This window comes from Montipora foliosa, chromosome 2 (assembly GCF_036669935.1).
Source record: "Montipora foliosa isolate CH-2021 chromosome 2, ASM3666993v2, whole genome shotgun sequence".
Taxonomy (NCBI): domain Eukaryota; kingdom Metazoa; phylum Cnidaria; class Anthozoa; order Scleractinia; family Acroporidae; genus Montipora; species Montipora foliosa.
In genome coordinates, this window is record NC_090870.1 from 6306776 (window position 1) to 6320373 (window position 13598).

Below are 13598 nucleotides of genomic sequence, written 5' to 3' on the forward strand. Positions count from 1 at the left end.
TCAGTTAAACAACAACTGAGTCACAGAGTTGGTCCAACTGCGTGGCTTCATAGCTCAGTTGGTAGAGCAATGCATCTGCATCGCAGAGGTCATGGGTTCGAATCCCGATGGAGAATTTTTCAGGTCTCTATAACAGACAATTGCTTAAATTGTCCAGTTAGAGTGATTTTCGATTGAATGTCGAAAGTAATTAGCGAATTGTTTTGGTTTATGATTACTTTACTCAGTTATTGGTTCAAAAGTTCTCGCGCCACTTTTTCAACCAATCAGAAGTGAAACCAAAACCAATCGTGGCTCTCGCGTGCACATTTTCCCGCGCTTTGTGTCAACTACGTGTAATTACTTCGAGTTTTGATTGGTTTACTGGATTGTCTCCGTCCTATTTGATTGAACAAAGTAATTACTTTGGTTTTGGTTTTACGACACTCGATTGAAACTCCCTCAAAGTGCGAGGACATTTCTCTCATTCAGCTCCATCATTTAAATTCTGTTTTTAAATTTTCAGTTTCCGCTTTATTTTTAAAATAACGAAACTTTCACACTCACGTTTACACATTCTAGTCACCAGAGCCTCGGATCGACCCAAGGCTCTGGGAAACTCTGTGTAGGAGACCATGCGCCGTAGAGTTCTTATATATAAGCCAAATATTGGCTATTCGAACCTTACGGCGCCTGCTCACTCCTCGTGCTAACATGAATGCACCAATTAGAGACGCTTTTGATTGTTCTTCACGAAAACCAATAAGAATACAATTTTTCAACATGAACGCGAGGCTAAATCTCTCTTTTACCATTAGTTTCTCTAGGAAAAAAAAACAATAACAACAATCGTGCTGCACGTGCTACACGTGCGGCAGGCGTTTTAGAGCCTGTCAATCAACCACGTGAAATTCAAGTCTCACCTGATAAATAAAGTTGTAGTGATCGAGAGAACAAACGATTCCATGTCGGTCGTGCCTGAGATTTTTGGACAACTCGAACACATCAACAACTGATGTCTGGCTTTCCTCGTGGCTCTTGATGCCGATATCCAAAGCAATATACACACCGGTGAAACCCAAACCGTCGCTAGCAGAGAAAGAAATCAAGTGTTATTTAAATAGCTAAAGAGGTGGTTGTTCAGTAACACGGGCTGATGGCGTTTCCTCCGATAAGAAGCACTCCCTTCAAATTTCCACTCTCGCTACAAAATGAGGTTATTTATAAGCAAAGTTAACTTGGAAAGGTCTGCTGGTCAGCGGCTAGTAACATTGCGCATGCGCTGTCGCCGTTGTTTCCACTTGTGTTTGCCTCTTGCTCGGGGTTTAACGCCAATTGCTTGCGCTTCTGCCCCACCCACCCTCCCCTGAGGGTAAGAATTGGTAAGTATAAGTTCCACTGTGAAGACAGTATGACGAGAACCGAGGTTGACCCGTGGATAGGTTGCCATGGTTACCTCTTGCCACTTCGCTAGCTTTGCCAACGCCTTGCTTGCTATATGGCACCTACCCTCCATTCGTGTATTGACAAGTTAAACAAGAGTACCTAATGTTTTCAAACAAATTTGTTCGAAGTGTAATTTTCAAAAAAAGTGTTTGTATCAGGAAAATGATTTTAGAATCCCTTGTCAGTTTCAAATTTCCTTGGCGCAGCCATTTTGAATAATTGTGAGATGAAGAGTTGTTCTATGGTTCTGACCAAAAATACACCATGGCTACCCTAACAAGTTACAATTCTTCAAGATCGAGGCGCTCGGGAAATCTGAAAATGATACGAAAGGGGGATTCTAAAACGCACTTATTTCGGATACATGTACAAGTGCTTTCTTCGAAAAAAATATTACCTAAACAAATTTGATTGTAGATGTTATTGCCCATAATTTAAAGTTCTCTTTGTTTGAGTGGGGGATACCTTTAAGTAAAATATTTGGTCTCTTCTCCTTCTAGCATTTATTGCCCTTCTGTGTTGTCTTCTTCTATTTACTATTTATCTATATTTATTATCATTTTTCTTTCCTTTTCTGCGGTCCGCTTTCCACGGAATTCATTATACACAGGGTCAAATATTCATCAGTGCCTATCAACTCAACACACTTTTCCACTTTAACAATTCTCCGAAACCGTCCCAAATATATTATATTGTTTTTAGAACCTTTTGATAGAAATTTCACTTTTTTATTTTTACGGGAAAGGTGGTCATACTTTGATCCATAAACGAGCAATGAAGGAGAATGGGTTCGATACCGGGTTGACGTCGCAAATTAATTTGCATTGAGAACAGCGATGCAAATTAAATGTGCAATGTTGTATGTGTGATGTCGACCCGGTATCCCTTCTTTCAACTTTTCCCTTCTTTCAAAGCCAATAAAGAAGTGGAATTTCATTCAAAAGGTTCTTAAAACAACACGATATATTTAGGACAATTTCGGAGAATAAATAAAGTGGAAACGTGTGTTGAGGCGATAGGCACTTAAAGGCTGGTTCATGCTTTCGACAGAGGAACAAGAACAAGCAGTACATGGGAATGATTAACATCCCGTTAATTACTGCCTCAGTTTTTGTCTAAACGAAAGGTGCTAATTATAAAACGCTTCCAAGCATGCGTCTATTGCTTGTGCTTATCCTTACGTCCTTATTTTCGTTGAGGACGGTATTTGTCTGTATTCCCAGACGAAAATGATATTAAAGGTGGGGAGGAGAGCAAGGGGAGACTTCGTGACTCTTGTCAAAATGGTGTTGCTTCTATGCATTTCTGGACATATCTGTTTTCTACTGGCATTTGGCTGGCTAAATCTGTATGAATCTATAACTCATCCGACTTGACCCTCATGTTACCTGCAGTGCACAATGGTTGGGGCTTTGGCGTCGCCATACTTTTTCCGTTCTTCCTTCGTGGCTGTCACAAAACCCACAAACAAAGCGACATTTGGCATGGCGCGTTCCTTCCACGAGGTGAATCTCATGTGAGAAACTTCGCGCGGAGATTCTGTCTGTTAAAACAAAAAGCGAAAATCAAAATCCAGATTTGACCTACTCATCTGCACGCTTAGTTAAATTCCGAAGCCTGGTTTCGGCTTTCCAACGTCGCTTTAAGTTTTCAGATTACGTGTGTGTTGTAGAAAGGATATAGCTAGAAAACAAATTCCCATATCTAACGTTTTTTTTCAATCTACTTTAAGCTTTGCCCATGTAAAGTCATATTAGTCTTGAATTTTAATGATGCAATTTCAGCTAATCATTCTTAAAATAGTCACACACACCAAACAAGCGCGGGAAATTGAAAAAATATAGGTCTATCAATGGTGGATGTGTTTGCTCGCGCCATCCACTCTCTTGGATGACATGATTATGTGATCTGCCTGAGGTGGTGAACGGACAGCAAAACTCACCAGATCCGGCTGGCCGGGTATCGAGACCCAGACCTCAGATGTTCTAATAATGGAATGATTTTCATCACAGAAAAAGCGATAGGATGGGGTCAGAAGTTGTTACAAGGGAACTTAAGCAAGGACACGGCGACGGCAACGAGAACGTCACAAATTTGCATATTTAGTGGGCAAAAAAAAAAGCTTTGCACGTGCTGCACGTGCGTTTTTCACTTTTGTTCATTTCTTTGCCGTCGTCTGCAAAACAAGAACGTGAAAAAGCCAAATTTGATGTTTTATGAAGGACGTCAGCACTTGAAGATAAATTTCCATTTTCTCCCGAGTTAAGCGCCGTTCCGACCAGTGTCATTCTTGAGGAACTACGACACCCTTGTCATACAAAAGGGTTGAGATAGTTACGAAGTGATTGCAATAACGCGAATTTATAATCTGAGATGACATTCTCGTTGCTGTCGCCATTGCTTAAGTTCTCTACAGTTAGGGTGTGGTCCGAGGTGATGCAGCTTTGTACAAATTTGTAAGTGTCCATATAGCCTCACCTTTGTTTTCGCAATGCTCAGGACAGTTAAGGTGTAGTCTGCTTTGTCAGTGATTTGCTTGACAGTAACTTCAATGGAACCAAATCGCTTAGACATCCCTATTCCTTTTGGCAAATATTCGGTAAAATCAACCTAAAACAGATGACAAAGTTTTCACAGGATTTTAATACCAGCATTGTCCAGAAACTTACGGTACTGGAAACTCAAGAAAGGATGCCTGTTTTTGCGATTAACTTTTTCTAAAATGTTTTTCTATTTTTTTTCCAAGGTTTTTTCTTTTTTTTTTTTAATTCTATTAAGTGACATACGCTGCTAATCTAGTCCCAGATTAAGTAGTTTTTTCCTCATTTGCAAGCGACAAACTTGACAGTGAAAATTGTTGAAAGCCTCGTCCAAATGGCATCCTTTGTTTACCAAAGGGAAAATTACCTCCCCGAAATGGAAGGCTTGCTTGCCATCTAGATCCCGTTATCCAAAACTCGCTTATCTCAAACACCCCATGATCTCTAAAAGTTCGGGGTTTGCCTTGCAGCTCTTACCGAGTCATTCTTCTCTTCGTTATTCACCATAACAACCGTATTCGCCTTTTGATCCCAAACCATCTGCCAAAAATCTCCCATAGTCTCCTTCAAGGGATGTTGGGTTGCAATGTAGCATCTTTGTCCTTTATGGTCCTAAACGTCGAGAGTGAAAAGCAAGTTACGATGTACAAAATTGTGGACTGAGTTAAAGATAGATTGAAAACACAGTGGGTACTCCGCCGTAAGGTTCTCAAACTTGGTCAAAGAAGCTTTCTTTCTTACCCTGATCCAATTGGCATTGATGTAGTCTGGCTGAGTCGACAACTTCACACGTGTTCTAGAAACTAAAAAAGCAAAAAAGAAGATCAAATTGGACAATTCAAACGCCGCGCTTTTGGCAAATTTCATAGAAGAATCTGAACTTCGAGCGAAGCTACTCGAGGCTCTGCCATCCCACAGGGCAAAATTTTGCAAAATAAAAGATGAAACGACGAGACATCGTCAAGTCTTGGTTACGTTCGCCAAAACGTTCAAAAGAAATAACATTGTCAGAGCGAATGTAATTGTGAGCAGGAACAATAACTGACTGGAACATTTCAGTCAGTTTAATTTCAACCTGTGCTCAGGAGTAAGATATGTCTTAATTACTATACTTGGGTTTTCTGTTTGTTTGTTTGTTTGTTAACACAACCTGTCGTCGGCCATATTTCCGTTCCTTGAAAAGAATGTTATGTTGGTGTCACAAATTTGAGATCCTTTCTGGATAAAAACGTTTTCTTTCCTTTCGTTTAAAAATCATGATCGCTGAGTTACGCGACTTTAACACTGCGAATTACAATACATACACAATTGACAACTCCCCTTAGGGGCTTTTCAGGGCCAATGCCGAAACACAATCAACGAAACGACAGAACACAACAACAACAACTGTTCAGAATCTCAACTGGCCGGAGGCAAACCAGTTGGCTATTTACAAGTGCAGCTGAGAAGTTGAACCAGGGAATATCAGGAACAAATTCAACGAGTAGTCAGAACAAGTCTTGAACCCGGGATCTCCGGATCTCAAGGCAAGCGTCGTAACCAGTAGGCCTACTGCCTCCACAACTGGCAATGATTCGTATACAGCTGTTTCGAGAAAGGTTGTCCAAAGGAAGCATAAAAGCGTACGCAACAATGCCGAAAGGCATTATGGTAAACTGCCAGTTTGAGTCAACGAATACAAGACAGCAATGCTATCGAAAACGTCACCTAGAAATACATGCTCACGCTATGTTACCGACATGGAGATATGAGCGAGTTCCAAAATTCAGTCAAATGATCCACGCGATGAATTTGTAACTAAGGGTTACGTTTTGCAGAGAAAGTCGGAGAAATGTACCAAATATGTCACCACCGTAGGTCTTCACTGGACGGTCGTGGCATCTTCAATTCTGGGCGTTACAAGTTGAATTTATTTTATTGAGTGTCACCCATACTACCTTTCGGCATTGTCGCGAACGCTTTTACGCTTCTTTTGGACAACTTTTCCCGAAACAGCTGTATGCAGCCCGGTCTGAATGGTGCTGACCAGGCTGGGTTGGCAGAAACATAGCAAACGTTCTTGGTTACCTTTCATCCTCGGAAACCAAAATCAAAACTAGCGAAAGATCGAACGACGAACCAAGACCGTTTTGTAAAATTCAGACAACCCGGATTTTGCGAGTGGCCGTGATCTCTTCGTGTCGTCAGTTCTGACAGACTATCCCTGGCTATCCAATGATAAATGTCATTTTTTGTCAAATTTAACCAACATGGCTTGCGGTTAATCAATTACCTGGCAACACATCCGGGTTTCTGTTCTTGTAGGCAGTATCTGGGTGATACTTGACATCATCACGAGATGCGTCTCTGCTGAGGTTCTGTTTATTAAAATAAACATCTTTAATATAATTACATAGGTGATCACTGAAAATTCTCTGCGCTGATTGGTTGCACTGGAGGTAATTATTACGCGATAATCATCTAAGCGGGTTTTTTAAAAAGGCAGCAAGCCGTTTTGTCGAGGTGAAAGAGGAAGAAATTAATTGTTTTTAATTCAAGTAAAAATGGGTGGCAAATGTGCAAATGTAGGAAACTAGCACTTCTCATTACACTCTAATCAGTTCAGTCCGTTGAAATATAAAGTGCTACACGGCCAACGTTTGTAAAAACATACCCCTTCCTTGTACTTGTAAATGTTCATTGCCGTGGCTTTAACATCTTCAGTTCCCACGGCCTGCTCCCGTCTGATCTTGTAGCTCAGTCGGTAGTGCAGCGGTGATCTAGGTCAGAGTTTTTCTCTGTCCTTGTGTGGGCCCATTTCCTTTAGTAGAGCTAACGCTCACATGGTTCATATGGGGTACAAAGCTAGCACTTCACATTACACTCTAATCAGTTAAGTCTAATGATCCCATATATACATTCTTTGGAAAATTTTGAATTTTCAAAGCATCATTGCTCAGAGATTATCATGTACTGTACATCGCGTCCAAATTTTCAGAGATAGCTCATTATGCAATGCAATGTTAATATTCAGTGCTTTATTCTCGGCTGACTGCCTAGAAAACGTTAGCCTTATGCTAATGAGGCAAAAATGTATCATCCTCTATGGGTTTATCAAGAACTCGCAAGAAGTACACTGCACACTTAACTCAACTGAATCCCGTTCCAGCTTGAAATTTTCAGGCTTTCATTGCACTGCTGCTAAAGTGGCGTTCATAACTGCGATTTCCATTTAAATACTCAACATTCTCTTTTTTCTAAGTTTTTTTCAAAATTCTAAGTGACAAAAGCTGCTAATCTAGTCCAAGATTAAGTATTTTTTCCTTATTTGCAAACGACAAACTAAACAGCGAAAATTGTTTTAAGTGTCGTCCTAATGGCAACCACCGTTTACGAAACGGAAATTTAGCGACGCCGAGTCTAGAAATAAGCAATTTCCGAGTTCATGTCTGTCTCTTCTTCAAAGCGAGTCTCAGTGCGACGTTTGTTATGGAAATTAGTTTTACCTTAAATATGAATAAAAACTAATTTACATAAGAAAACTTCGCACTTAGACGCCATCATCGATCGATTTGACAACAAATCTCGTGCTCTCAGCTACGCCCAAATATGGTGAAAATACCCTGGTTGCCCTGATGATAACAATAATAGAGGCGCGCGTTGCAAACTGGGTGCGTCAGATTCTTTAAAGAGCGGACATGAACTTGGAAATGGTCTAAATAACCCCGGCCACATTTTTGGGAAGTGAATGCTCACACCACTACGCCAGCCCTGTCCATGATATGCATTCTGAGGCTTATATCACAGGGAGCCAACAATGAAACAGTAGGAGTTAGCCCCAGGGGCGGATTCATACCGGTTTTCACCGTTTTACGGAAATCGGTCAGAAACACGGGAAAGGGGACTTTGAAGAGTTAAAATCCAAAAATTCCCGGGGGAGCATGAGCCCAGACCTCCCTAGAAACGTTTTCGTTACTTTTTAGTTGTTTTGGAAACCGGTCATCATTCATCGTCGATCCGCCCCTGAGCCCAGCCTCGTTCTCACAACTTCTCTCCATCCTAAACACAAGGGGAGATAATGGAAACGGGAAGAGTGCGAATTACTTTACCTTAAATTCGGTCTCTTTCTTGCTTTCATTTTTGTTTCGTATTGCCAACGCAACGATTCCTACGGTTCCCGTGTTGTGAGTCAGCGCAACATCTTCATCAGCCAGTGGTTGGATATACGAGCCTCTCCTATCTTGGTTCTTGGGGTCAGCGTATACTTTCGTGGTACAGACCGAGGTGCATTGGGGTCCAATTTTCGGGCTCTGTGTGAAAGTAATACAAGGCTCCTACTCCATTTTTTATAAGCAGAATCAACGAGTTTACCAGAAGAAAACTCTTTAATTGCAACAAAGTTAAGCTCTTTTTTATCGCTTTTACACAATCAGGGGTCTTAAATTAAGGTTTGTTTGTTGTGTTGAACATCTAACATTAAACAAGCATGACATATCGTTATTTTTCTTTCTTTTTGGGTCTTTTAACATACCTCAAACCAGTTTCAACAATTTCAAGAGACTGTCTTATTAGAGAGTTTTGAAGCAAGCAACCGTGGACAATCTTCCTGTCGGTGTACGTTGGATCAGTGACTTGATCTGATCGGCGTAATTACAAGTTGAGAAACTAAATATTTTAAGCAAGAGCCGATACAACGTAGATTTGCTTTCAGTGGTGGACACCACAAAAATCAAATATTTCGTAAATGGCCTATTTTTGCTTAACAAGATGCGCTTAATCTTTTGACCTAATAGGTCACCATAGCAACAGAAAGGTCGTCTGACGCCAACGAAAGCATCATCTTAAAATAAAAATTCGCATGACTGCAAGCACTTTGTGACTATTTCAACCCTCTTTGTTTTTGTTCGGTAGTTGGCAAATTTCAAGGACATCTGGTGTCAATGCCTGTTAAAGTGTATATGAAAAATTTTTCTTTTTTTACTCAATCGAAACAACAGGCTTTCTGAGATAAAATAAATTAGAAAAATTCCTTACCGAGTTTCTTTTAAAAATCGGAATTTTCACTTCCGCTGAGGTACAAAACCGCGCTAGTAAGGAGACTAGGGATAGCGGAACTATGACGTCAAAACAAGAACGCTGGAATTTTTAGGCATATAAATTTCGTTCTTTTGTCTAATTTCATTATTTCAACCAAATACAACGCATCTCAGAGGTAGTTTCAGCAACCTCTGAATTTAAAACAAAGGAAAATTCGGGACCTGGAAAAATTTCGTTCTAGCGCGGTTTTGTACCCCACTGGAAGTAGAAATCCCGATTTTTAAAAGGCTAAAAGACACGGAAAAAAAATCTGTATGGAATTTTTTTGAATTGTTTTTATCTCAAAAAACATGTTTCGATTGAGTAAATAAAGAAAAATATGTCATATACACTGAAACGATGAGTCGGTAACAGATTGTTTCGTTCCCCATAAATTAGGCCTGTGTACTGATTTTAGTGATTAGGTCAAAGTAAAGATTTTAGAGATGAAGAATAAGCCATTTCCGAGTTCATGTCTGCTTCCTCTTCAAAGCGAGTCTAAGTGCGAAGTTCATCTTATGAAAATTAGTTGTCATTCATATGTAAAGTAGAAATTATTACCATCACAAGACGTCGCACTTAGACTAGCTTTGACGAAGAGGCAGACATGAACTCGGAAATGGCTTGTTGGTTTAGGGATGGCTAGCATTCATGGAAGGTAAGAATCGACTTCAATTTTTCCATCGTTACACGGTGAGACATGGAAAGGTGACTCACCTCCTGTGCATTGCCGACGGACGAGGAGCTACTGAAGTGAAGGCCGCTTTTCTTCTTCCCGTTGCGATCGACACCGTTCACGTTTACCGTGCAAGTGACTGGAGAAGTAGTGACGGGCACATTTGCCACATTGATATAGATTCTGCTGCTGTTCTTGTCGGCAATTTCGCTTGCTTTGGAAACAGATTCGTAAATATGATAGTCCGCATTACCAGTGTTCAGGTCTTCGTAGCTGTGGCTCCGCTCACCTTGATGCACTCCGGCTTCTCCAGTTGCGGAATTGACCTCTTTGTCCAGGGATCTCTCTCTTGCACTTATGTCCTGTATCGTTCAGATGAACAAAATTAATTACCGTAGAGAAAAGAATACAGAGGGCCACGTGCTAAACAGGTCATTAAAACTATCAAGCATTCGGCACGAGCGGGCGATCATGAAATCTAGTGTAATTTAAAGGGGCCATGTCACGCAAAATGGTTTAATTTCGTGACACCCACAGTACCCAAAACGTAGAATGAAACAATGCAATAACCACTTAAAAATGTTGAACAACATAAAAGAAATACAGCAAAAGGAAAGAGAAACATGGATGGACAAAAATGGACAAGAATGAAACGGATTGCATTTGGGTAATCTTGAAAAAGGTTGGCCCGACGTTTTTCAAGTTTGTGGCAAATCGCCTGGATTAAGATTTTGCTCAGAATCATCTCGTTTGTGACGTAATGATAATTTTATCAGTAAAAAAATCCACATTACCACATGCATTTTCGAGTTTTAAACTCGTGATTAACTAAAGATTTCCCTTAAACACCCTAAAATAACGTGACATAGCCCCTTTACTTGTCTTGGGTGAAACATCATCAAATTAATAAGAATAATAAGAATGATAGTAAAAAAAAATGATAATAATAAAAATAAAAATAATAATAATAATAATAATAATAATAATAATAATAATAATAACAACAACTTTATTTAAGTCACAATGGATTTAGCACAAGAGCACTAATTGGGGACACAAACGAAATTAACTCAAATCAAATATTGGTTTTTGAGGAGAGGGAAAACCGGAGTACCCGGAGAAAACCTCTCGGAGCAGAGTAGAGAACCAACAAACTCAACCCACATATGACGCTGAGTCGAGGAATCGAACCCGGGCCACATTGGTGGGAGGCGAGTGCTCTCACCAACGCGCCAGCCATGCTCCCCCGAGAAGGAGAGACGAGGCGTGACGAAACCATGCGAAGTGAGCTCTAGAATCAGAGCACTGGCCTTTCTTGTCCCTAGACAGGGGCACCCAACGACCAATTTGTTGTAAAATGTATTACTATACCCCAGTTAATGAAAATAAATGTTATTAAGGCATTTTCAGGTGTTTTTCAGTGTTGCTGGGAAAACATTATCTGTTCCTTTTTCCCAGCAAGACACACAAGAAATTTCCCAGCCAGCTAGATAAAATTGGTTGGTTTCCCAGCCAGCTGATCAAATTTATTTCCCAGCCAGGAATTACGCGCGCTTTCAAATCCCTCGATCCAAAACGACAGAACAAAAGCGACAAAACCGGGACAAAACAGGTTTTTTTCCCAAGCGCAGTCACTCTGACCAGCCGTCGTATGTTTGTGAATACTCTGCGGGAGAGGGAAGAGGTTCTTTTTTTTTTCTTTTTTTTTTTTTTTTAGTCGTCCTCAGTCTTCAGAGTTTCTACAGCCAGCTCGGGTTGAAATGCTAGAAAAAGTCAGTAATTCCCAGGCAAAACCTCTATCAATAACAAAATTTCCCAGCCAGCTAATCGAAACACCTGTATTTTTGCCATCCAGCAAGATTCCTCTGGGGAACAGATAATGTGGGGAACAGATTCGTTGGGTGCCCCTGCCTAGAGCCTCCAATTTTTTTTGGTCAGTGGTAAAATACATAAACTAACAAAACTTCGTAGGCCTTCGGGGGCAAGAATGCGAACTTAACAGAGTGGGATAGCAAATTAATATCCCTTGACACAAAATGGTTAGCGAAGAGATTATCATCTGTCCAGAGTGTCGCTAATGAGATGCAGGCGGATTTCAGTAAGCGTCGCGAAGTGTCCCTCTTGCTCTTCTCCCCAAATTCAACATCATTCGTTTCTTGGAATACACACAATTAGTATCACCCAACTAGTGGACTAATGCAAATCCTGCGTTGTAATTGGCTACGCTACTAGAGGACTATTAGTAATAGTCCTCGAGTAGCGAAAAGCGTGACGCTTTCTTGCGTTTTATTCCCAAATAAATATCTCTTCAACTTACATTTGCTAACTTTATTATTGCCTTTTCTGTCCGACTAATTGGGTGATACTAAAACAATTAGACCCTTCGCCCTCAAGGGCCACGGGGTCAATAGCCCATACGGCTTCGCCTCATGGGCTATTGACCCGTAGCCCGCAAGGGCTACGGGTCTAATTGTTAATTAACGTCACAAAGTGTCCTATAAATGCTGCTTTTCAAGTAAGGATAAACAGCCACATTTACCCTAAGCTAAAAATAACGCTTATCTTTAGCCTTATCTTTAAGTTATTGTTGTAAATAGTTAGTAAAGGCTTAGCCTTGAATGGTCGCTTCATCTTGGATGTCAAAATTGGGCGTGCATTTAATTAGGTGAATTTCTGGGCACAAGTGCCAGGCACTTGTATGTGGGCTGAGTTGAACTCCATCTCAACCTTATTGGAGGGTTTTCTGGTTTTCCTCCCTTATCAAAATCAACTCAAAGCTGGCTTATTACATCTGGCGATGGTGTTAGGTACCTTTTAGGGGACCTAGTTTCTTACTATAAAACCTACCTCGGTGTAAATTTCGAAGAAGGATTACACGGCTTATTTTTATGCCAAATCTTATGTCTCGATGCAAACCCAGCAGCCTTATGTGGTCTTGTTTTCTTGCTTAGATTTAACAAGCTGATTACCTGATAGATGTTTACCTGGCGCTCATTAAAAACGGCGGTTATGTCATTGCTTGTCTCTTTGTTGTCACTTTTGTGGCTTTTGCTGTTGTTCCCTTCGTCCTGCAAACAGTCGTATCCATCGTTTTCGTGACCACCGTCGCTAATATCTTCCTTGATGTCTCTTCGCCCTTCTTTTTCCCCGACAAACTTGTTTTCCTCTTTGTTTGCGTTTTTGTCACGGTCTTCTGTGTTTTTGGCTCCGGCATCGACGTGAATGATGTGCATAGCATGATGATGCTTGGATTCGTATTTATAATGACTTTTTCTGTTTCGGTTTTTGCTGCAACAAAACAACTGCAAAGAAAAGAAATTACTTACAACATCAAAAAAACTAGATCTTAGATATTTTGTTTAAGCTGACAACACTGGAGTGACCAAAGCACCTTTTTGAGTGCTTTAGTTTCTATTACTACCCAATGTGATTGGCTCTCTCGCCCCACATTATTCTCAGCCAATCTGAAGCAGAAACGAAGCCAAGCGTGACTTTCCTTTCTTCCCTCCCTTCGAGTGGTTTATGATTGGCTAATTTAGCTGACAGCGTCTGCTGTGATTGACCCCATCACGTGGGTGGTTGTTTCGCCCCTTTGAATGAAAACCTTTCCATCCACCCATACGAACTCGAGTGCAAAGCACTGACACGCATGTTTTAGATAAATTCCAAGGAAAGGCGTGAAAATCAGAAGAGAAATGAATAACATGGATACTGGACTTACGAACTAAAACGTGTTCGATTTTTTCTAGAGACCAATCAGAAGAAAACTGTATCGAGATATTTTGGGCTATTTTGGGTGTCACACATTGTGTTCGCGTAATTTTACTTACACAACAACAAGCCAATAACATAAGAAACAGTCCCACAGCTCCAGCGACTGCAATCAGAATGATATGGAGAGA

At 40.6% G+C, this 13598-nt stretch overlaps 1 protein-coding gene across 4 annotated transcripts in view; it reads right to left on the reverse strand.

Moving 5' to 3' along the window:
* LOC137992232 (uncharacterized) overlaps positions 1-13598 on the reverse strand; it is a 29619-nt gene that overhangs the window by 2243 nt on the left and 13778 nt on the right. For all 4 annotated transcript variants that reach the window (XM_068837437.1, XM_068837438.1, XM_068837435.1 and 1 more), the window contains exons 4-13: positions 13527-13598; positions 12681-12998; positions 9738-10058; positions 8054-8254; positions 6238-6322; positions 4707-4768; positions 4443-4577; positions 3904-4035; positions 2814-2968; positions 903-1068 (exon numbers count right to left, since the gene is read on the reverse strand). The exon at positions 13527-13598 is cut by the window's right edge and continues 69 nt beyond it. In XM_068837437.1, the coding sequence (XP_068693538.1) occupies positions 903-1068; positions 2814-2968; positions 3904-4035; positions 4443-4577; positions 4707-4768; positions 6238-6322; positions 8054-8254; positions 9738-10058; positions 12681-12998; positions 13527-13598 (1647 nt within the window). The remainder of the gene's footprint in view (positions 1-902; positions 1069-2813; positions 2969-3903; positions 4036-4442; positions 4578-4706; positions 4769-6237; positions 6323-8053; positions 8255-9737; positions 10059-12680; positions 12999-13526) is intronic.